This window comes from Ursus arctos, unplaced genomic scaffold (assembly GCF_023065955.2).
Source record: "Ursus arctos isolate Adak ecotype North America unplaced genomic scaffold, UrsArc2.0 scaffold_2, whole genome shotgun sequence".
Taxonomy (NCBI): Eukaryota; Metazoa; Chordata; class Mammalia; order Carnivora; family Ursidae; genus Ursus; species Ursus arctos.
Window position 1 is genome coordinate 22,183,278 of NW_026622874.1, and position 25,204 is coordinate 22,208,481.

The 25,204-nt window shown below is 42.8% G+C and overlaps 1 protein-coding gene across 2 annotated transcripts in view; it reads right to left on the minus strand.

Annotated features, from left to right (window-relative positions):
* The window catches only part of CUNH1orf21 (chromosome unknown C1orf21 homolog), a 220,869-nt gene that overhangs the window by 12,120 nt on the left and 183,545 nt on the right, over positions 1-25,204 (minus strand). For both annotated transcript variants that reach the window (XM_026509214.4, XM_026509213.4), the window contains 2 exons: positions 17,930-18,006; positions 10,131-10,191 (listed from right to left, as the gene is read on the minus strand). In XM_026509214.4, coding sequence (XP_026364999.1) covers positions 10,131-10,191; positions 17,930-18,006 — 138 coding nt within the window. The remainder of the gene's footprint in view (positions 1-10,130; positions 10,192-17,929; positions 18,007-25,204) is intronic.

Consider the following 25,204-nt stretch of genomic DNA (forward strand, 5'->3'; position numbering starts at 1 on the left):
AAAGGGCTGTCTTAGTCTATTCTCAGGTGTAAGAGTTAAGATTTAAATATCACCCCCTCACCCCCAGGCCAGGTCAACCTACTTGGTAGATTGAGCCTCATGGGTCCCCTCTAGGGTTCACTTCCTCTAGGACATGAAGCCTATTGTGTCTCCTCTAGGATTCACTTCCTCTAGATATGAAGCCTCATGTGTCACCTCTAGGGTTCACTTCCTCTAGGACATGAAGCCTGGTGGGTCTTCTCTAGGGTTCACTTCCTCTAGGACATGAAGCCTCATGGCTTCTCTGGGGTTCACCTCCTTCAGGACAATGGCTTTACCAAGTTTGGGATTTCAGTCCCTATGCTTCTTGACAAAGATGTGTCTTCCAGACAAACTCTTTTGAGCTCTTTGTTCAGAACTAATTGCTTATACCCTAGAACGTACATTGAACATGGCTGGAGATTTGGTGAGACTAAGTACCCACTTCCTTTCCTTACAGTTTTTAACTGAGAACAGTCAGAAGGAGTCAGATGGGAAACAGCTCTCCTGCTGGGTTAGGGAACTCAGCAGGCCCTTCTCATCACCACCCCCTGTCCCACCCCTGAGGCCCTATGGATGGTGACTGACCCAGCCAGTCATATGTGGACAGAGTGGAGGATGTTGGGTTTCCCCCTCTTACTGCTCATAAGCTAGCGACTAGAGAGAAGAAAGTGTGAAAGGTTGGTATCTTTTCTTCTTCCCCACAGAGAGGAGTGATCTTGTCTGCTGGATCAGTGCTTACCATCCCTTCCCTTTCTCTTTGCTTTCAGAATAGAAAGCACATCCCTGTGGCCAGAAGGAGGACCACAGCTACGGATGGGACGTCCCTTCCTATAAAAGGCAGAGAAGAGTGGATTAGCCGGATATGAGGGGGGAGAAGGCCCGAGGGCAATGAGGAGTGGGTGTCCTAGGCCCAGGGATGGGCAGAACATGTCCGTGTGGCTTCCCTCCTCGGCCAAGATATGGCTCAAGTGGCCAAGCTGCACCCTGAGAGAAGGGAAAGCAGGGTCCATGGGACTTCATTATGGATCCTGGGGGTCCCAGTGGCCTGACGAACCCAACACATTTCCTGGAATGAGCACTCTGCAAGGATGAAAACTGAAAGAGGTCCAGAGGACACATGATAGGCTGGGGCAAATAGAAGTGACTGGATTTGTGGGGACTGTTTAGCTTAATGGGACACTCTGATTAAATTAAGGATTGTCACATATTTGGCCAACTGGCCAATAAGAATAACAATTAACAGAAGTCAACTACCTCTCTGGTCATGACTATCAAAATCCTTGGGAATAGAGATTTCAAAGGAAATCTAAAACAGGACCGTTTCAGGTGACGTAGAGCATTTCTCAGTGCCTGTATATTAGTGTTTTTTGGTCTTCCACCAAACTGCACATGCTGGGATGCAGTGGAAAGTGTGAGTGAGACCCGTGACCACTACGTAACCTGCTTTTTTCCGCTAGACATTTTGTCATTAACATCATCCTGTTTTCATAGACTTCTGTTTATCTTGAGAAATTTAAAAGATACAGAGAAGTAGAAAGAATGTAACAAACACTGTATTTCTATCACTTGGGGACCTAAGAAGCAGTACTATTTTGTAACATTTGCTTCTAGCTGCTGCCCTCCCTGATGAAATTGCTGTCGCAGTCCTCTGTCCCCTTCCCCCGTCCCCAGGAGCAACAATGGTCATGTGTTTAGTATGTGGCCTTCCAGATCATTTCTGACACTCTAATATTCATATCTTTATCAAATAAACTATACTTCATGTGTATATGAATGTTTAAATACATAACAGATATAAACGCATGCCATTTATACATATCATATAAAAATACACCATACCAATGTGTGCATACACACACGTATGTGTGTGTGGGCACGTGTGTATCAGTGAATGGTATTTAGCTGGTACTTCATAGATACTTGCTGAAATGTCCAACTCTAAGCAACGAATGGCATTTTTAAATTTTTTAATTGGCATGGTATCATACCATTTTTATCATTCTGCATAGTCCTCTAATCACGTAATACTATGATTTCAGATCTACACGGTCCATATATATATACCCAATTCATTTAACTGCTGTATAATATTACACTGTAGATTCCTACAGCTCCATCTACTCGTTCCTCTACAGGCAGACACTTAGGCTGCTTCCAGCGCATTCACTCTTTCTTCCTGCTATCAGACAGAATGCTTCAGTAAACTTTATTGTACAAATGTAAAAGAATTTCAAGGATACAGACCCAGAAATTTCATCGATGATTTTTATCGGTTTGTATTAATAGTACTTCTTTACATATTCCGGCTATAGATCCTTTCCATGTTTTAAGTGTTGCAAATATATTCCAAACTAGTTTACTAGAAGCCCTGCATTTGGAAATTATGAGGCTCATTGATAAGGGAGACATTGACCCATGACAGTCACCTGGCTCCTTGTGTCAGTTTCCAGTTTGTTAAGAACCCAGAAGGGAGGCAGGATATGATTAAATTATCTCCAAACCTTCAACAACCAATTTTGGGAATAAAAGTTTAAAGAATTTTGGCACTCCTCTTCTGAATCTATGTAGGAAAATGGGATTAAGTGGGGGCAATCTAGAATTATCTGCTCCAAGAATGCTTTTTCTAGGAATGAAACAGAGTACGTCTCCACTCAATAGAACTTCAAAGAGAGGAATAAGCATCCATTAATAACAAGATTATCTCAGAATAAAACTTTCAAGAAATGTACAGAACATAATATGCTTTGTAATTCCTTCCCAAATGATACAAATGGGCACATGTGATTCTTTGCTACAGAGAATTCACTTAGTGGGGATTTCAGAGTTGGGGGCAATCAGATGAGATATTCTCTAAAGTTCCTCTCAACTCGAAGTTTTATGCTTTCAGATTAGCAGTTCCCTAAAGGCAAGAACCCAACTTTTCAATTATGCACCTTCGGCCACTGGCTCATTTCTGGGTCCAGAGAACACATCCCAGTTCATTTTAATGATTTTTGGGGAGATCCCCTTTCCTAACTTTGTGTTGTTGTCACAAGCATTGTGAGGTCGGTATTGCTATTTATAAAAGCATGTTTTAAAAAACTTACAAGAGTTAAAAATGAATGAACCCTCCGAACACAAAAAATCTATATAGGGATCCAGCTCTACCCAGGCCACTGACTCACTGACTCATTCTGCAATCACAGCTCAAAAGCTCGTGCAAGGTTATTTAATGGCTTTAAAAAAGTTCACATGAATCTAATTCCTTAACACGTTTATACCACACAGGAGGCAGGCAGGGCAGTGCACACTGGAAAAGCACCCTCTTCTAGCACCGTGCCTACAAGGAGATATCTGCACCACAGGAAGGCACTTCTGCTCCAGCAAAATTCAAGCTGTTAAATTCTGCATTTTTAGTTTCAGTTCTAGCCCCCTCAAAACCCTCCTCCCCCCAGTCTCTACAAATGGCCTTGATGATAAGGATACAAACAACTTCAAGTACGTCCAACAGACTAAACTCTCTGCTAAACTTTGGTGAATTATTCTCTGATCTCCCAGACAAGTTGGTATTATTATGCAAATTTTCAAGGAGGACCCAGAGGATCAGAAAGGTCAAACAGTTAGCCTGGGGTCACACAGTTCCAAGCAGAGCTGGTTCTCAGATCTGGCCCAGGGTTGGAAGCACGGGCTCTTTCTCTTCCGCTGTGCGGCCTCTTTCCTTGGCCTCATTAATGTAGGTCTTGGCACTGGACCTGCTCGCTACCAGTTGCGCTGTTCTTTGTGAAGGGCCCCTCCTATCTCGCTGAGCCGTCTACTGAGGGGTCTGCCTGACCGCACCTCCTTCCTTTGTATGCTTCTGCTGAGCCCCATGCTGTTATTTGTACCATTCTCTCATTCAACAAGTTTGCCTCACATCTGTTCTGTCCCAGACCCTGTGCTAGGTTCTGGAGAAACAAAGACGAATGAGGCCTGAAGACTAATCTTGGGTCAGAGGGCTAAGACAATGCGCATGGCTGCCAAACGCAAAGAGTGGAACGGCCACGCAGCGGAAGGGAAAGAGCCCAGGAAGGGGACACTGAATGGGAACAAGTCAAGGGAATGACACACACCAGCATCACTGTCTCTCTGCTGGGAGCGGTACCCGGGGCGGCCCTCCCTTGCCTAACTACTGCTCGCACGACAAAGTGACAGCACTCACTGAGGGTGCCCCACACTGCGGTCAGCCGCACTTCAGTCATAAAAATGCCGGGGCTCTTATCGTACCACATCGTTCTGGAATCTGAACTCTTCTCTGCGGCTCCCTAAAGAGCCCGGCTGCTAGTGCCTCAAGAATTCTCCGAAAATCAAGCCCAGAAAAAGGAAAGCGAGCAGAGACTGAGTGTTTCATTTCCTTCAGGCTCGCTGCCTGCTTTCTCTTCCTTGGCCGTGCGTCGATCACTATCAGCGGCCCTAGGATCTTCGCCCAGAGCGCACACGCTCTGCTAGTGATTCCGACACCAACGTGACTGTCAGGACTGTTCAGTAGGGAGAAAACAAGACAGGACAGAGTCACATCCTTACCCTTGTAATTACAGCTTTAATTTGGCCGATGAATGAGGAAAAGTACACACAGGAGAGAGAGAAGGTGAGGCAGGGGGATGGAGGGAAAGGGGACCCAAGGAAGGGTCTGGTTAGGAGCAAAGGCAAGGCCATACTATGCTTACTGCGGAAGAAGAAACTGTTAAATGAAATGATACTGGCAGCCCGGCCCACTTCCAAAACATACATGCCAGCAAGAGCCTCTCTCCGCCAGTGTTGAGGGCTGTTGAGGGCCTTGGCTGTTACTAAAAGTGCAAAGCAAGAAGGGAGGTACACCCTATGATTTCCTCTGCACACACAGGCAGGCTGTGTAACATTCCTTAGGATCTGATACAACAGTCCCACGTGTCTCATCCCTAGTGGGCACCGAGGAGGCCTTCAGACACAGGCCCAGAGAGTAAAACCCATCATCAGCTGCGCCGGCCACACATTGTATCTGATTCTGCAGCAACTCTGAAGTTACACAGGCCCCTACAGGGAGAGTTTATATATAGAACCAAGCATTACGGCTCGGAAATTACATGCTAGTCACTCTCTTCACCAGGCGAAAAGCAAACACCTTCTGATCTCGGACACATTGATTCAAGACACGGTTCAGACTGAGCTGATGTAATATTAAGAGGACGAGCCCTTGAAATAAATTTATAAATGCAGACATGCTCTTTCTCACCAGCTAGGTTAGCTCTGGGGCCAAGGGTATCAGGCCACTGCAAGAATGCAAACATTTTCTAAGTGTAAGTGATTTTTTTTTAATAGGTGTGCAGGTCTATCGATGAACAAATGTCCTTTAAAATCAGCTGATTTTAATCCAGAGCTGCTCTTTCTCCTACATTTCCTCAGAAGGTTATAACGAATAATTCCTGTCAACAGTGGCAGGGTCTCAAGATCACACAGGAATAAGCGAGATGGTACAGTAGGTAGGCTGGTCGCGCCTCCTCGGTGAGGTACGATCGGCTCCTTCTGAGAAGGAGGAAGGGCAGTGAGAAAAGAAGAATGGGTCTGTGTGGAGTTTCCTAGTCTTTAAAACCAGAGAGCTCTATGGACCATTGCTGGTAAGGTTCATGGGTGCAGATAGGCCCTGGATCCGAGGGAAGCGCATCAATGAAATGGATCCACAGGTTCTTGGCCTGGAGCCCAGGGACAGGCTCCAGGGAATCATCAAACCCTGACATTTTACTTAAGAAATCTGTGTATATGATATGTGCATTTTTATAGGGAGAGTCTCTATAACTTTTATAAGATTCCAAAGAGATGCTTATGGCCTAACAAAGTTTACAAAGCCTTGCTTGAGAAAAACTAATCGGATGCAAATGGCATTGTAATGAGACATTCTTTATTTAATATTAAGAGTTCTCTTGGGGCACCTGGGTTCAGCGTCTGTTTTTAGCTCAGGTCATGATCTCAGGATTCTGGGACTGAGCCCCATGATGGCCGTGTTGGGCTCCTTGTTCAGCAGGGAGCTTGCTTCTCCCTCTGCCCCTCCCCCCACTCCTTCTCCCTCTCTCTCTCTGTCTCTCAAATAAATAAATAAATAAATAAAATCTTAAAAAAAAAAAGAGTTGTCTTTGAGAGGGCAAAAGGCTCCTCGGTCATCAGGTGTTCTAACATCCTCGTAAAGCAAAATACACATCCTTGTTTTTGCCTGGAGAAGGTATGATTACTGCAGATACGTAAAAATGCACTTACCTATTTTGCTAATATGTAAACTCAAACGTACAGAAGAAAGCATATCTTAAAATCTGATGTGATGATCTGTATTCGGTACTTTATTTAGATTCTCCTCTAAATACAGTGAAAGACTAGAATTTAAAATCATTATCTTGCTCTGCAGTAAACTGTCATTCTCTTTAAGGTGCAAAATTAGGCAAATGTCACCACTCCCGGCAAGGCTCAGGAGTCTGTGAATTGTCAGGCAAAACCACTACGGGTTCCAGTGGAATGACGGTGGAACATCCGAGTAAAAGAGAACGAGGTAAAAGTAAACGAGGTACGCCTGCTGTTTCATAGGATGTTTACTCTCCACAGAAGAAATGCTGAAGCGAATCAAATAGAGGTTCTAAAGCTCTCTGGAACTCTCACTGCTCTCCTGACAAAAGCTCTCCCAGATGCAGCTCGGTGTCCTGGCCTTCTAGGCACCAGCGCAGTGGAAATGGTACCGAGTGTCCAGGAGGCTGTCCTGACTGCCTGGTTAATGGACCTCAAGTTTCAACGCCTGACCCAACAAACGCATGTGTTCGGTACAGGAGGACCTGGCTCAGTGATGACGGGAGGGCAGGAGGGCGTGGGGAGAAGGGGGTGATGGAGGAAGGACTCCAATCAGTAAAATGATTACATTGTAAAAATAACCTCACTTTTATAATTGAGGTCCTCAAGGCAAGGGACTGTTACCTACATATTGTGTATCCCAAATTCCCTATTTTCTATCCTGAGTAACTATCTGGTACTGAATAAGTGATACGTTTTTTAAGGCATTTTTGCTACTTGCTTTTCTTCACCATCATTAACTGCTTAGAAAGCGCTGGCCCAGCTGTGGGGGAAGGTACACCGCACCTGGGTACCACGATCATCTGCGAACTAGAGCAGTCCAAACTGAAGTTCCACCGTACATATGAGACCATCTAACGGTCCTACAGTTTCTTTATACGAACGGTACTTTCACATCTATCTTGAGAGAGGGCAGAGATTTCTTTTGGTGTCGAGAGTTGAAGGGTAAATGGAAACCGTGTCCTACAGACATCCAAAAAATATAAAGGAAGAATCAAGGAAGGGCGGGTTTCAATCTCCGCACATTCAGTCAATTTTGCTTCTTATCAATTGAAGAAGAAAAAGGAATCCCTGGACATTTCTGAGAGATACTAAATCTCAAAACTCAAGCCCTCTTAGAAAGACTCTAATTTTCAGCATGAAGTGCTTGAGGTGTTTTTGTTTTTTAAAGATTTATTTATTTGAGAGAAAGAGAGAGAGACTGTACATAGCAGGGAGGGGCAGAGGGAGAGAGAGTCTGAAGCCGACTCCGTGCTCAGGGTGGAGCCCAATGTGGGGCTTGATCTCATGACCCTGGGATCATGACCTGAGCTGAAACCGAGAGCTGGATGCTTAACTGACTGTGCCAGCCAGGTGCCCCTGTTTTTGGCTTTTAAAAATCAACTCTATAAAACCTAAAGAATAGACCTGAGTTGCATTAATAGTTGTCCTCATGCTAGCTTGGACCAAAGAAGTATTTAGCAATGGTGGAAAGTCAGGAAAGTAATTTATAAGAACCCAACTTCCAATTTTGGTTCTATAAAATAGGGTGAAGATTCTATTAAGTCAAATGCATATGTTAAGAAGGAACATTTTAATTTTGGAGGCTCAAGGGTTAAATAATGCATAGACTAGCACGTTCACAGTATTCAGAAAGATGAACTTTAGATAAGAGGGAAGAAACAGGAAAGCCTGGCTCAGACCGGATAGAAAACTCCCCTAGAAATCTACAACTGGGTGCATGTCACAAATTACGTAATGGTGCTTTGAACACGAATGTATTCCATGGAGAGAATACTGTTTATGTTGAATGTACAAATACTCCTTTGTCCAGGGAAGGTTGCATCCAACAATTGATCAAGTTACAAACTTTGCTTTTGTTGTGTCAGACACATCATACCTTGGATGCAAAAGGAAAAAGGGAAATCGGATTTCAGATGGGAGCAATGAATTCTAGCTTTGAGTAAAAGGAGATGGAGCATCGCTATGGAAACGTACCAGGAAGGCGTCAGATCACCTTAAATGCCTTGTCAGGGTTTGTAACTTTTGGATAAAGAGATAACTTACCATTCGGGTTTCAGTTTTTACAGACTACCTCTGACTACTAGGAAGACCTTTGTATTGCCACAGAGCTAGCGGAGGAAAAAAGATCCAAGCAAACTGAGAAAGAAAAGGTCTTCACCATTATGGCGGGAACAAAATATTTATTTTTTTTTGCCTCTCTTTACTAAAACAAATGTTATCGGCAAGTTGAGCAGCTTTTGAACCAATACGTGAAACTTGATAATTATGCCTAGATGGAGTTTTCAATCTAAAGTCATATGTAAGCCAGGATTTCACTAAAAATTAAAAAAAAAAATGGGGCACCTGGGTGGCTGAGCTGGTTAAGCATCCAACTCTTGATTTTGGCTCAGGTCATGATCTCAGGATCGTGAGATCGAGCCCTGAGTTGGGCTCTGTGCTGGGCATGGAGCCTGCTTGAGACTCTCTCCCTCCCTCTGCCCTCCACTCCCCCCTCCTTTAAAAATAAAATAAAATAAAATAAAATAAAATAAAATAAAATAAAATAAAATAAATTATATGCAAAGGAGTATTTATGCATAGCCAAGTACTACTACAGGTTAAAGTTCCATTCTAATTCACCATCCATCTCTAGCTTCCACATTGGCAACATATGCTTGTCCTTTAATGGTGCGTTAGAGGATTGTACAACTATTCTTTAAGGAGGTCCACTTCAGAATGGGGTCTGCTGATGAAATAGTGATGAAATCAAGCCCTTCACTATTTTTCACTGAGTGATATATATCATAACTTAGGAATCCATGAAGGAATGCTCAGATAAAAGGGCCACAAAAAGTAAAAAATAAATAAAAATTAAAATGGAAAAAACTTCAAAGGCAAAACTGGCCCATGATGCCTTAATCATAGTCATGCCATGTTCCGAATTTAGAATTTTACTCCTCTTCAGGACAGGGTTTTTAAATGGTAATACTCAGATTTATAACTGTAGTATTTAAAATTCATCCCCTACAGTGATGAATTTAAATTCTACAAGTATGTAAGTAAGCCTTTAATTCTTACCATATTCCATACTTCGTTCAGTTGATTAGCATATGGCACTCTGAGATCCTAAGTATGGGTTCAATTTCCACACATATCTTCCTGTCAATGTAAAATCCACGCAAGTCCTTCAGAAGCAACTTGGGCGATTCCGCTTTGGGGTCAGGCAGATGTGGGCTGGAATTCCAACTTGACCACTATTAGCCTTGCAAACTTTGTCAGTTATTCAAGTATTCTGAGCCTTAGTTTCCCTGTCTGTAAAATGCAGATAACGCCAGTCTCTAAGCCACTTCCCTGCGGTAGGTATCGACTGCAACATGGATGCGACGTTCGTAGGGCACTGAGAGCAGTGTCAGCACGGAGCGGACACTCCATAGGATTTGGCAGGCACTGACAGCCTTCTGGCTTGCAGTCTGATGTGAGAGCAGGGTATCAGGTGCAGACGATGTGCAGTGATCGCAAGGTTCTGTCTCTAGGCAAAGGCCCTTACTAGTCTCTAGCTGTCCCTACCCGCTTTAATTAAAGATCAACAAGCCTAGGACCTCTAGCATACGTTAGACATTCTCATAGTCACATTTTCTTTTTTTCCCTTTTTTCTTTGGTGTGAGGGGAGACTTTGTTTTAACTCTCTACCCATCCCCTTGCAAGGACAGCTTTGGAACACAGAAATCAGAATATTATTACCTTAACTCATGAGGCAGTTAGCATATTTCCCTTGAAACAAGTGGTTCACTTATTTTACTTCTTACCTTTTCAATTTTTTCATCCAGCATTCTGAAGAATTCTTGTTGGCTTTCAGAGATGTGCATGCTAAAAAACAAAGAGGAGTTAAGTGCATATTTCAACGTTTTCTTCAACCTAGCTCCCTCAAATGAAAAACGCTGAGTCCCCAAACTTTGAGGCAGACGTTTATTGATTGCTGACTTTTCCAGTGAAACAGTTTAAGTCATATTAAGGATAAATGCCATTACAGTAATTCCTAAAAATGTGTTTCATTATAGTCCATCAGTTCCTATGATTTAAGGTATACAATTTCTTTCAATGTACACATATTATTTATAGTGATATTACTGGGAGGTGTGTGCCAATTGTTTTCTTCAGATACACATTTGTGATTAAAAAAAAAAAAGCACAGCCAAGCATTACATGGCGTATTTCAAGCCTGTGTGTAACTGTCAAAGAAAATATAGCCAAGTTATTAAGTGGAAATGTGTATTCTACAAAGACTGTCATCATCAGCATGGTAATCAGCTGACTGGCTAGGTATGGGCTGGCAGCACGTAGGCAAGGAACTTGACATCACCCCTGAACCCTCTGTGCAGTGGTGACAGCCAATGCACCTCTTTGGAAGGGAAATCCCATTGGAATGTGGGAGAGAGTCAGGAAGCATATCTGCGTAGCATCTGCCCTGTGTGTTTGCTTGACTAATGCTATTTAACTGCGTACTTAGTGAGACCGACATGGGTGCTGGGAACAAAACATAAGAAGGGAAAGGAGAGCAGAGAAGAATCACAGATGGGAAGGGCATGGGGAGGAATGGCCTTGGTGGCAACATGGTCTTAATGACAGTAGTTTCCACGCAACAAACAGGCGCAGGTGGTCCAAGGAGGTTCAGGATGCTGGGCTAAGAGACACATGCATAGCGCCTCTTTCTAGTGCTCAATTGTGGCAGTGGCTGGGCATGGAAGGAAGGGAGGCTCTGGAATAGCTTCATCCCTGCATGTCTAGGTGTGGGGTGCAGCCCACCTGACATACCCCTTAGCATTCTGCCTCACCCTTCAGGGGTCACAGAGAATGGCCCAAGGGACCCTAAACCCTCCAGTCCTTCAAGGACAGATAATGGGGCCTGAACGTTTTCCCCTGTGTAAAACCAATATTTAACATTGGAAGCACCATGACAACAGCTCTGATATAAAAGGAAAATGATAAACTATCTGATACCAGCAATCAACTTTCACATACATCATGTAATTTTTCCTGTCCTTTATATGATAATTCAAGTGAGGTAAATGTCCTGTTTCAGAAACAGGCCCCGTCTTGTTGCAGGTTAGAAAGGCAGGCCAGAACCTGGGATGATGAGAATATATTAAAACAGTCTCCTCTCCTTCTCTGCCTCGGCAGAAAAGCCACTTCTGCATACCTGAGTTTTTCCAGATTCCCCATGGTTTTACTTCAAGTGCTAAAACATTTTTTATTTGAGCCACTTTGGATGCAAACCTTCTGAACTTTAATAGAAGATCTATTACAAACATTATTTAATTTTCACTTAAGGACTAGCGGTCACTCCCGTGATCTTAAATCACAATCCCCCTCTGTAATACTGGGACAGCCCCTAGAGCCTCTGATCTGGGGAGACCTGGCTCTCCCTAAGCAAAGTGGCCTTAACCTGCGGGCGTTTGTCGTCTGCCTGCTTTGAACTTTTTCTCTCATTCCTTCTTGTACTGGTTCTCTTTCAGTTTTCTTCCCAGCTGCTGCTTCTCTACTCCATGCTTAGCACATCCAAGTCCTGGATTGTGCCTAAGGTCAGTCTAAACAGGCTCCGAGGGAGAGCCTGCAGGGGGGGGGGGTTGGTTTCTTGTGAGTGGGGAACAGGCCTATCCTGGCAGTCACTGTGACACGTGCTGGGCATCCTCCCTGTTCCCAGCCAAGCTCTCAGCAAATGAGGTTGTTGCTGGACAGCTCTGGGTCCCAGACAGAAAAGGCACGAAGACATATAGATATAGATATACCTTATTATAGAAAACCACGCAGACACGCATGTGCGCACGCACACACATATCTTAATACAGATAGCCACAGGTATATTAGTTTCCTTAGGAAATTCCAAGAGACCTCATAAAAATGGCATGTTTAGGATTTGATGTTCACCTTGGAAACTTTTAGGGTAGAGTTTTTAACATATATTGCCTTGAAAATAACAGAAGGGCAATAAATATTTAATCAGTTGACCAAGTGTCCCTATTTTAATTCATGTGGTTCATGACTCCTCACGGAGGCAGCTCAGTTTGTTAGCATGGGTGAGGCCCAGACCTCAGATTCCTCCTCTCTAAAACCATCGGGCCGGTCTCTGAGGTCCCTTCCGGCACTGGTATTCCAGGATTGTTACTAACTTCCATTAATGCCTCAATTGAACTATCAAAACATGAAAACAGGGATGCTTGGTTAGTACTCGTACGCATGCACACTAGACTAACAAGATGATTAGTCTTAAGTAAAAGTGATTCTGCAAATGTGTCTGCCATCCCTGGGAACAAGAATGCAGAGCTCGGGGGCGCCTGGCTGGCTCAGTCGGAGGAGCATCTGACTCTTGATCTTGGGGTCGTGAGTTCGAGCCCCACGTGGGTATAGAGATTACTTTGAATAAATAAATAAATAAATAAATTTAAAAAGGAATGCAGAGCTCTGGGGTCCACATCAGGAGCTTGATACCAATGGTAATGGCGAGGACCTTAAGACGCACGTATAGTAAGCACGCACAAAAATCTCAGTGGTTCCAGTTTTCTGTAGTTTAACTACATACCTTGTAACCATTGAAAAAAAAGGCATTCCTTGATTAAAGCAAACTGAACAAAAGCCACTTAACTGAGAATTAATTAGTCAAGACAGGGTATTTGCAACCCCACCTGAATCCTGAACAAACAGCAGCCTCACTCTGGGGTGAACGGTACCGTGTCTGGGAAGCAAACTCTACCATTTTCAGTTTCATGCGCGCCCTTTGAGAAACAATTCTAACCAAACCTAGGCAGCGGCCTTCAGTCGGGGCAACTCCACCATCATACCCCCTGATACGGAAATGCCACCTGCTTTCTCTTTGGCTGAGAGCATCAGAACATCCCTGCCCCCTCTGTCTCATTTCAAAACCTGCCAAGACGTGCCTCCTGCCAGACCGATTCACTATCTTGCCACATACGGTATGTGGACGGTGTTAGCCAGAAAAGACTAATGGAAGGGTGACTTATTTATTATCAACTCCTGATGCGCCAAACGAGCTCTCTCCGAGAAGCTCCGTGTCCCCGAAGTGTGGCAGACGCTGAGGCCCTTCTCGCCTGTACCTTCAGGATGGTGTGACCGGCAAGCACGAGGCTCGTTCCGCTCCTCCGTTCTCTGTGGATTCGTGTCACGGACAAGCCCTGATACCCCTTCACCAGGGGCAGAGGCAGCAGTGTTACTCTGGGGGGCTGAATAAATAAATTACCCCATCGGCACGGACTCCCACCTAGATAGACGTGGATGTTCTCTTCTCACGTGGAAACTCTATCGATGCAACAGCATTAATATTGGTTTCTACCTTCGAGAGTCCAAACTGCACTGTGAGAAAGAGTCCGCAGGTAACAACCCCGTTCTTAAACCCGTTCTGATGCGCACTTTGGTGACTGTACGTGGTGAGGGAGGAAAAAAAGCACACTGGCCTTTCTATCTTTCCTCAAGATAACAGACACGGATAATTAAATTGTTTATGATTCAGTTTATAAAGTACAAATACTTGATGCCAAGATTAATTAGGTCTAAAAAATCCTTTATAAGAGCCTGTATGTTGGTACTTGATTTAACTAATAAAACTTGACAGTCTCAGTAATTCGTATTTCTCTCTAATGAACTCAGCCGCGGAAAACACAGTGCCCCCCCCCCCAGCACTTCTCGTGCCCCCCCCCGCGGGCGCCGGCAGAGTTAGTCCTGAGTCATCCACGGCTCTTCTGTGATTCCTCAGCTTCATGAGACAAGGGATGACAACAGTATGGAATCTTTTTTTTTTTTTTTTAAAGATTTTATTTATTTATTTGACAGAGATAGAGACAGCCAGCGAGAGAGGGAACACAAGCAGGGGGAGTGGGAGAGGAAGAAGCAGGCTCATAGCGGAAAAGCCTGATGTGGGGCTCGATCCCATAACGCCGGGATCACGCCTGAGCCGAAGGCAGACGCTTAAGCGCTGTGCCACCCAGGCGCCCCAACAGTATGGAATCTTAATGACAAGTCATCAAAGGAACGAAAAGGGTGGGCAAAATGAGCTTGAGAGCTGAAAGGTATTACGGCTTTTATTTTTAGTGACTTAAAAAGAGTTTCCTGATAATAAAAACCTAAGCCACAAAAGTATCAGAAGGCAAGGTCCTGACTCCCTAATACTTCACCTGCATCGCTCAGGGAGTTCCTGCCAAATCCTGGCCTGAACACAGGTCTTTCTTTCATGATTATCATCATCATTGCTCAACTGGACCTCGCGGAAGCGGCTTGACCCTAATCCTCCCTCACGACACACCCTCGCTAGCAGTTCATGCACGGCTCACCTTTATTTAGTTAAATATATATATTTTTAAATAGTGTAATAAACATCCAGGAAACCAAAACAAAAAACAAAAGCTAGGACCTTGACAACACCCTAGAGCTACCTTACTTCCCACCCATGAGTGTGTTTCCCCCAACTCAAGGGGACCAAGGCGCCCACCCCCTTTACAGAGCTTTACTGCACACGTGCTTTATAAAGCAGATATTTATCCAGTTGTTTTTAACTTTACGAAGAGTGCACCATGCTCTCTGTAATCCTCCAGGGCCTACTCTTTCTTCTAGTAGCACATTGCTCACGTCCGTCCAGCGCCGTGGTTGCTACGGTGCATTTGTTCCATTGCTAACGGTCCACGTGTGAAGGCAGTGAGGCTCCTTTACCCTCTCCTGTGAAAGGGCATTTGGGCTGTTTCTAACCATTAAGGCATTCTTACCAAGCATCAGACACTGTGATAGGCACTGGGCATATGTTACTTCGTTTAATCCCCAGCCTTATGAGAGAGGATTTTTCTCCTCTATTTTAATCTGAGAAAACTGAAGCCCAATCATGTTAAGTCACTGGCCTGAGAGCACAAGGTAAGACTGTGCTCAGCACGTGACAGCAAATGAGGACGTGAGACTTCTGCCTTTTATTACCTGTCTACCTTTATTATTCCTAAATCTTCTGTTACCACGTGTGGGATTGCCCTTCCGCTTCTGCGGAAAAGAAACCCGTTATCTTGTTTTATACACAGCAGGATAAATAATAGTTCCCCTGATCCTGTGTCAGTAAAGAGGAAAAGTACCACTCCTCATGGCCTTCCAGGAAGATTCCGTAGTTGAATTCCAGTAACCCAAGGTTCTGACTCATAGTTGAAAACACACACACACACACACACACACACACACACACAACAGAGGATTTTCTTCCTAATTTTAAAGTAAACACATGAGCCAGTTTAATCAACTTCTCTGAAAGCCTCAGTACATGCTGGTCAGCAACGCATGCTGCTTCAGTGAGTCTAGGTTCCATAAGTATTTACACCAAAGGAAAAAAAGAAATTCTCCTTAATGTAGTCTCTCCTTAGAACTCAGAGAGAAGGGAAACATTTAAAAATAGCATATATTGGGGGTGCCTGGGTTGCTCAGTCGGTTAAGCGTCTGCCTTCGGCTCAGGTCATGATCCCGGGGTCCTGGGATCGAGCCCCATGGGGGGTTCCTTGCTCAGCAGGGAGCCTGCTTCTCCCTCTGCCTGCTGCTCCCCCTGCTTGTACTGTCTCTCTCTGTCAAATAAATAAATAAATAAAATCTTCACAAAATTTTAAAAATAGCATATATCAAATGGCTTGGATGAAAAGATGACTTGGTTCTATCATCGGATACCTGTTGTCCCTCAAGGGAGACAAAATACATGTAGATGAAAGCGGTTACCGGTGAAGTGGACGGGGGAGGTTGTGATTCCGGCATAACGTGTCCCTAAGGGTGCAAAAATCGGTTTTACCGTTCCACTGTCAATGTAAATGTAAGTGGATTTTTAAAATGTCCAGTTTTCTTTGAAAGTTAACAATTAAATCCCTGAGCTCATTCACCACCCTGTAGAGTCCCAACCACCTTCAGCACCCCCAAAGACGCCGAGCCAGGGTAAAGGGATTAGTTTGAACTTGGCTATTCTTGTCTCCATTTTCTGGGAAGAACCAGACATAACACAACAGTTCTGCTTATGGCCTGGGTTTATGGAACTAGTATTAGGTAGATGGAATAGGGTTATTTGGGGGGATGGGCGTGACCGTATGGGCTGCACCAGTCCGATCAGCACCCTTAGGGAATTTGCTATTTAGGTGGAATACCACAGAAGGGATCTGTAGCCTCGGGAAAACAGAGCCTCTGGAGGAAAGGGGAGACAGCTTCAAAGTCACACGACGTGTGTTTTATTGCCAAGGTAGATCCCGTTCTAGAACAATCTAGAAAAATGCTCATTATTCCCTTTAACTTTTTAATCGTGCAATGCATAACACACAGAAAACATACAATGTTATCTGTACAATTTTAAATAATAACAGTGAAAGGAACACCCACGTGATCACCGCTCAGGTTAAGAAACAGAACCTCTGGTCCCATTGTCTTCCATCCCGTGAGAAAGAACCACTCCTAAGTTTAATGCCTTTTCATTTCCTTGCTTGTCTTTATTGTTTTATCACATACATATATAACCTACTGATGAGTTCGGCCTGTTTCTGAACTTTATATAAATGAAACTCTATGCTGGCAGCTGCTACCACTTCCTTCCTTCACTCACCTTACCTTCATGACCGTCCTCCATCTTGCTATGTGCAGTCACAGGTCATTCATTTTCACTAATATGGAGAATTCCTATCCTAAGAATATGCCATATTTTTGGTCATCCTTTATATTTCTGAAGGACATTCGGGTTTTGCCTTCAAGAGCTTTAAGAGCTCACGTAAACAGTGCTGCCACGGACCTGTCAACCATGTCTGCTGGCATGAGTGGGAGAGGGTTTCCTAGGTGACACAACTGAGAGGGGAGTTGTTGGTGAGCAAGGTATGTCCAGGTACGATTTTATTAGAAAATGCAAATTGTTTTCCAAAGTAACTGTCCCGGTATATATTTTCACCGTGAAGAGTGCCTGTTGTTGAACATCCTGGTCAACCATTTGTACCGTCAGACTTCTAAATTTCTGCCAATCTTGTGGTTCAAAACGGTATTTTCCCTAGACATTAGGTATTCAAGTTTCTCCTTTAGTGAACCGGTTGTTCACATCTTTAGCCTCTTTTTCAATGAGCTCTCTGTTTCGTACTTACTGATTTATACAATCACTTCACGTGGCCTGGACCCAACTACTGTCAACTCTATGCACTATAGATATATTCCACCATCTCCTTTTACTCTCCTACAGAAAATTTTGATACATGGAAGTTCTTAATTTTAATGCAGTCATATTAATGAATCATTTTTCTTAAGATCTGCATCTTTTGTGACTTGAAATTCAAAATTCTTCCCTACCCCATAGTCATAAAGATATTCCCCTTTATTTTCTTCTTCCTTTTTTCCCCCCTTTATTTTCTTCTAACTGATCTGAAATGTCAGCTCTGTCATTTATTATGGGTCTGTTTTGGGACTCTCTAGCTGTTCCATTAGACCAAACCACAGTGTCTCAATTCACCGAAGCTTTAGAATAAGTCTTGGTTATCTGGCAGGCAAAACTGAGCTCACTCTGAAAACAAAATTAGCTTAAAAAAAAAAAAAAAAAAGGAAAATAGGAATTAGAACTTACTTTGCTCTGGGTTGATGAACTAATCCTGGAATCTCTTTATTAGTTTTAAGTCTTACGTTTGAACTGGCACTTTTTTCCTGAAAAACATAAACACACATGTAAAAGACAAGGTGAGAATCAGCAATGAAGCAGTGGCACGAAGTGTCATCACAGAAATGGTAGGTTTGTTTGAGACCCAGAGCGGGTCACTTCACAAGGACAAAAATCCCTGCAAAGAGGTCAGACTGTAAGGTAAAACTGAAAAGCACTTTAACAGGGAACACTGTCATGAAAAGAGGAGTTAGCTTCATAACAGCTATAACTATTGTTAGAAAATTATGCGCAACTAATTTTTGATGTTTAGGTGTTTTTTAAGAAAAAATTGTAAGAGAATCAAAGAGAAGATTCTAGTGCCAAAGAGCAGCAGTAGTGTAATTATAGACATTGTTTACATGCTCAGGTTAACGGACTTCAATGCATCTTGTTTATAAAAGACAACTGCGGTTATTGAGACATGAAGTTTGCATGAAGCCCTCTCAGTGACAGAGACAAGACCATGATTAACAATAACTAATTTATTCCACCCATAACAAATACTGAGATAGTTGAATTAACAACATTCAATACTAACTTATATTCAAGAAGTACTCCTTTGGCTTTTAGTCTGATCCGATTTCTTACTCTCGGTTTACCAGCCGCACGGGAAAGAAACACTCTCAAATCTTAAAATGCAAGTATACTGGGATGCCTGGGTGGCTCAAGCGGTTAAGCGTCTGCCTTTGCCTCAGGTCATGATCTCAGGGTCCTGGGATCAAGATCCGTGTTGGGCTCCTTGCTCAGTGGGGAGTCTGCTTCTTCCTCTCCCTCTGCCCCCCTCACCCCTACTGCTTGTGCTCTCTCTCTCTCTCTCAAATACATAAATAAAATCTTTAAAAAAATGCAAGTGTATCAGTAGGTATACTAGCTCAATAATAGTACTGCTCTGTATTTAGACAATACTATCTTTAAAAAATATTCAGGATGCTATGTGCTCTGAAAACACACCCCTGAAATGAAAGGTCAGACTATTCTAAACCTATTTATAACAGGTGACGATATCCACTCAAGGAACCTGACATGTAGTGATAATTAAAGACTCAGGCGAGGGCAAGGAATAAAGACTCCCGTGGGCCAACCCACTGCTCTTACCACATGCAGGGTGATGTGGGATGGCACACTGAACAGACGGTCCCCGGATGAACTCTTTCGCGAGTTCCTATTTCTCTCAGGACAGCAGAAGTCATTTAGACCAGTGAAACTCCGGTGACTTACACGCTGTGGTTGTTTGCTGTTTACCCTCAAACGTGAGCTGATCTGTATAACATCAGGACTCCAAAATACAGGGTAATTTTTGTTTGTGATCTTCCAGGAAAAGAAACAACAGTTAACGATTCTTCTGAGGTCTGTCTTACCTTCTTTGCCTCACACTACACTGAAGAGTATTTTCATACACTTGTAAAAGGTATAAAATATAGGCTGTTCCTTCTGCTGATGCAGCCAGGCAACAACAGACGAACTACCTTTGTTTTCACAAAGCCGCTCCAGGAGCGCAAGGCTCAGTCCCCTCTTTACCAGTGGGGGCCTCGGAGCCTCGGGGGGCCCGGCACTTCCTGGCAGTTACGCACTGAATACTGGTAGCACGAGTGAACAAGGTCAACAAATGATGAACTTCTTTCTGAACAAGGTCAACAAATGATGAACTTCTTTCTAACGGTGAGCGATAAAAATAGCCCTAACCTAGTCTCTGAAGGACTGCAGAGGTAGGTTCCAAGTCAGTCATTTTTTCCCCTTTAAACTTCCTGTCTGCTTGGATTAAGCACTGAAAATGGACACAGGACAGAGTCTCATGCTTTTTCTCTAGTCACATAATTTCCCAAACGCGGAGCCTAAATGGTACACGGTAATTTTATTATTTACTTATTGATTGATCGAGACACTGTAATTGTAAACATCGCCGAGGCAGGAATGAGGCCTCTAAGACTGTAAACGACACGCAATTGTATTCTGTGTCTAGTCAATTTATTAAACGGTGCCCTTCGCGATTACATTGCCTCACCGCATCTTCCTTAAAAACACTTTGTGTGGTTGCTAGGAAAAGAAGGAAACCCCAAACAACAGGGCTCGAGGGACTGGGGATGGGGCGCGGGGTACTCGGGCCCAGAACAAGCCGTCCCTCTGCGCATGCGTACAGGCGCGCACTGGCAGGAAGCGGAAGGAATGACACAGGGGGGAAAGACAGCTTCAGGTCTCCCAGTTACAAAAAAGAGAAAAGAAAGTATATATAATTACAGAGAGACTTCTATTGATTAGGTATGTATGATGTATTTGTTTCTACAAATTACCACTCACCAAGAGCATAATAACAACTCAATGATCACTTACTATGTAAGTCGGGCACTATTTCTAAGTGATTTCCATATATTAGCTCATTTTAATATTCACAAATACTGACATATATTAACTCATTTTTATATCCACAATACATCTCTGAGATAGGAACCATTTTTATTCCCATTGTATAGATGAGAAAGCTGAGGCATCAAGAGATGAGACCACACAGGCCATAAGCGATAGAGTCTGGATTTCCACCCCAGCAGAATGCCCCCCGAGTCCATGCTATTAGCCACCTGGCCAGCAGTTCTCAAACGCTTTACTATCAAGACCCTTTTTGCCCATATTCTCCAAGTTTTGACACATTTCCTTGTACAATATGAAAAAAAAAATCACATTTGTTAAAATCACCATCAATCTCATTAGGAAAATCCTGACAGAAGCTGTCAAGCTCATGGTGATACAAAATTTTCCAAAATTCTAATTTTGGTTTAATGTTTGAATTTTATGACCGGCAACACATACTGCCAATTGTTTTTTCTGAAGTGACAGGTTCTCTTCATTCATTCTTGAGACAATGTTTGCCAAATACCCAAGTCTGAGTATCCACAATTTGTCTGTCAGGCATTTTTTTTTTCTTAAGGAGAGAAGGTGTTGCATAAAAACAACCACTCGTTCAGCCTGCAACTCGATCAACTGCACAAGTACTTTTCCTTGAAATAACCGTCTTACCTGGGTGTGCAGAAGAAATGCTTTATGTATGCCTACGTCCCATTTCATGACATACTATTAAAAAGCTATGCACCCAAGGCACGAGACTTAATAAAATTAAATAAAATTTACTGCTTTGTCAAGGACAGTCTTAAGTGAAAATGGAACGTATTCTTCCACTGCAAGCGCGTGGCGGGGGTGAATACAGTGACTATTTCTAAGGTTTGGTGCCACTGTCTTGATTTGTGCTCAGGCACCAGCAGTTTTACCCACCGTTGCTTTTGCACCATCAGTGCAAATGTCAATATGGCAAAAAAGGCAAATTACTTCTCAGTATTGTTAAGAAAATGAGCTCGAGGACATCCTGGACTGTTTTAGGGACCCCAGGTCTGTAGGCCATACTTTGACTAGTGTCTTTCTACTTCTTTTGCAGAGAAAAGAACTATCAATTATTTAATTTGACATATGCTTTATTTAAAAAATATTTAACCACCTTATTGAGGTAAAATTTACATTCCATACAATTCCATTATAAACATATGATTAAGTAATTTTAGTAAATTTATAGAACTGTAAAATTATCACCACAATCCAGTTTTTGAACAGTTCTATCATCCAGAAAGTTTCCTCAAACCCATTTGCAGTTCTTCTCTGCTCTCTGTAGCCCCAGACAATCACAAATCTGCTTTCCGTCTCTACAAATTTGCCTTTCATAGATTCGTAGAAATGGAATCTTGTAACGTATAGCCTTTGGTGTCTGGCATTTTTCACTTCGCGTAATGTTTCTGAGATTCATCTATAGCATAGCATCTTTCAGCATTTCACTTATTTTAATTGCTAAGTAATATTCCAATGTATGGATATTCTGTATTTTGTTTATACATTCACTACCTCATGGACGTTTGAGTTGTCTCAAGTTTGAGGGTATTATGAATAATGCTGCTATGAACGTTCACATATAAGTCTTTTTGTGAACACATATTGTCATTTCTCTTGGGCACGTTCCTAGAAGTGGAATTGCTAGATTATATGCTAAGTGTCCATTTAACTATTTAAGATATCACCAAGCTGTTTTCCAAAGTGGCTGCACCATTTTACATTCTCACTTGGGATGCATGATGGTTCCAGTTTCTCCACATCCCTGCCAACACCTGATAGTGTCTTTTCAATTATTGCCATTCGAGTGGTGTCTCATTGTGGGCTTTATTTATTCTTAAAAATGTGACTTATTTGGTTTGTTCTTTGCATCCCTCAGAACACCCAGCACCTTGCTACGTGAGAGCATTTACCTGCTTACCAGTTAGCTATACTTGCTTCAATAAGTCAGTTTTATATTTGCTTATAAACATCACTAAACTTCTTTTCTGGGTTTGTTTGTTGGGGAAGGGGAGGCTTATAGAGATCTGCTTAAAAAAAAAAAAAGGCAAAGAAACAAGCAAACAAAGAAAACCAGAAGGGCTGACAGGACAAGGCTGCTGGGAGCCTCAGATTTAGGAGACCCAACAGAGAGCCAAGAGTCATGCCATGTCTGGGGTGCTCCTGAAATAGGAACAGAGAATTTGGGAGATGATGGAAGCGGAAACTAAGATATCATTTTCCTTGGCAGAAAAACCTATTTTATTGGTATTTGACACTTCTAAACTAGTACCCAAAAAACCTGGAACCAAGTGGGACTAAGACAAAGCCACTGAATAGGCCCCCAGCAAGCAGTTTGCAGAGCAGTGCTTTTCATGATCCATCCATTCTGATATCAGAATCCTCTGGGATGCTTGTTAAAATACAGAATCCCAGGCTCCACCCAAGATTTCCTGAGTATGAATTTCTGGGATCGAGTTCTAGGAATCTGAATTTTTTAAATTTAATTTTATTTTTTTAATTTATTTTTTTTTATTTTATTTATTTTATTAAGTAGGCTCTACACCCAGTGTGGAGCCCAACGCAGGGCTTGAATTCATGACCCTGAAATCCAGACCTGAGCTGAGATGAAGAGTCAGAAGCTTAACCAACGGAGCCATCCAGGCACCTCAAGGAATCTGCATAGTAAATTGAGTCCTAGGTGACTTTTAAACTCAAAAAAGTTTGAGAAATTCTATTTCAGAGAAAAAATGCCTTTGTGCTTAGGATTCCCCTGGGGTTGTGCAGAGCTACCGTCGGGGTCCATAGGGAGGTCCACCAGAGCAGCAACCGCTTTAACCTGTTTTATACTTAGGGGCTCTATCAGTTGGAAAAAAGTATCTATTTCTCAAAAAATATTTGCAAACTAAAGCCAGCTAGTGACAAGTTTATTTAAATAGCAAATCAAACAACTTTCTCCTTTGCTTGGAATAATTCTCTCTCTTTATGAACAGAACACACTTGTCAGTGTCTAGAGTAAACTTACCATTCTCTTAGTTTCTCTGAGGCTGGAGACAGTCAAACCAACTGTATTTATGCTGCTGCTCCCCAATCCCTGGGTGGCATCTCCCAAAGGGAAAGTCAGAACCCTAAGAGAAACTGATAGCTTCTTTAAAAAATTTCCCCGAACTTCCCCTCCTTAATTCTTTTTATTTTTTTAAGACTTTATTTTTATGTAATCTCTACACCCAACGTGGAGCCTGAACTCAGAACGGGAGATCAAGAGCTGCACGTTCGCTGACTGAGCCCGCCAGGCACCCCACCCCTCCTGAATTCTGAAGGGAGCCACACAATGCGCTCCAGAAGATGACAGAAAGCACCCTCCCTGTTGGCAAGGGATGGAACTTCTTTTCACCCATCACTTCTTTGCCTGTGTTGTCCCACTGAGTCCTAGCAGATCGAGACAGCTGTAGCCCTGTGAGGCTCCCTGAGCTGTTTCTGGGTTGGAAACGTGGGGAGGAATCTCAATTTCTTTTTCTGGGCCCAATAGGAGGAAGTTCGGTCTTATAAAGAAATCCCAGGGCAGGAAGCTGGAGGCCTAGAAAAAAGTAGTGGGGGTTGGAGTACTAGCCTCTGGGACTGCCAGTGAGGGAGCTACGCAAAGACCCAAAAACACTAAGTATGAATTTGCAAAGGGTCCCCCCTACACACAGAGTGTGTGTGTGTGTGTGTACATTTGAACCACTGCATTTCAGAAAGTAGAAATTCTCGTAGATGGAATGTGTCACCATCATTCAGAAGACAGAAGCTAAAATTCCTTTATATTTGAAGGAAGTGGTATCCTATCCCATATTAATGCCATATGAGAAATCCCATGTAAAACATCAAAACTAGAAAGGTGAATAATTTAACTACAATTAGGAGATGTGGGGAGGGGTACACACATCTTTAAAATAGGAAGACATCAGCTATAAAATACGTGAATAATCATTCCAACTTTGAGGGAGTAACCCATAGGATGTACTCTCTGAGGAAACAAACTTGGGGTGCCTAGGTGGCTCAGTCGGTTAAGCGTCTGCCTTTGGCTCGGGTCATGATCTCAGGGTCCTGGGATCGAGCCCCACATTGGACTCCCTGCTCAGTGGGGAGCCTGCTTCTCCCTCTCCCTCTGCCGCTCTCCCTGCTCATTCTCTCTCTCTCTCTCTCTCTCTCTCAAATGAATAAATAAAATCTTAAAAAAAACCTCCTCATTTGATGTTTTACATGGGATTTCTCATATGGCATTAATATGGGATAAGATACCACTTCCTTCAAATATAAAGGAATTTTAGCTTCTGTCTTCTGAATGATGGTGACACATTCCATCTACCAGAATTTCTGGATATTAACAAATAGCCAGGCCCAAGCTACCAGACGCAACTGTGGACTTAGATCAACTTGTAGCTTCATAATTTCATGAGCTCAACACTTCCATTTATAATTACCTGTCCAGGGAGATTATGAGAGTTACTAGTATTTTGTTAGAATTTAGTCGTGATGAGGTTGGCATGGAAAGTATCGGCTTTATGCAAATTGTTTTTCTATAAATTAAAATATAGCCTCGTACCTCATTTGATATCAAGCAAATGTTCAGTGGGGCAAATCAGTTTTAAAGACCTAATATATTTTGTGCAGTTGTTTCTCGAGGTAGATTGTAAACATTTAAAATAATCTTTAAAAAGTAAACAGAGTTGTAAGAAATTGCTTGGAACAGATTTAGTTGTGTACCAACAAATCTAAAACAAAGTCATTAAGTCACTGTGCCAGTATGTCAGTAATTAAAAGTAACAAGCTCTTAACATAATGTTGTCAAATTACATGGAGAATTGTAAGCTGAGGATG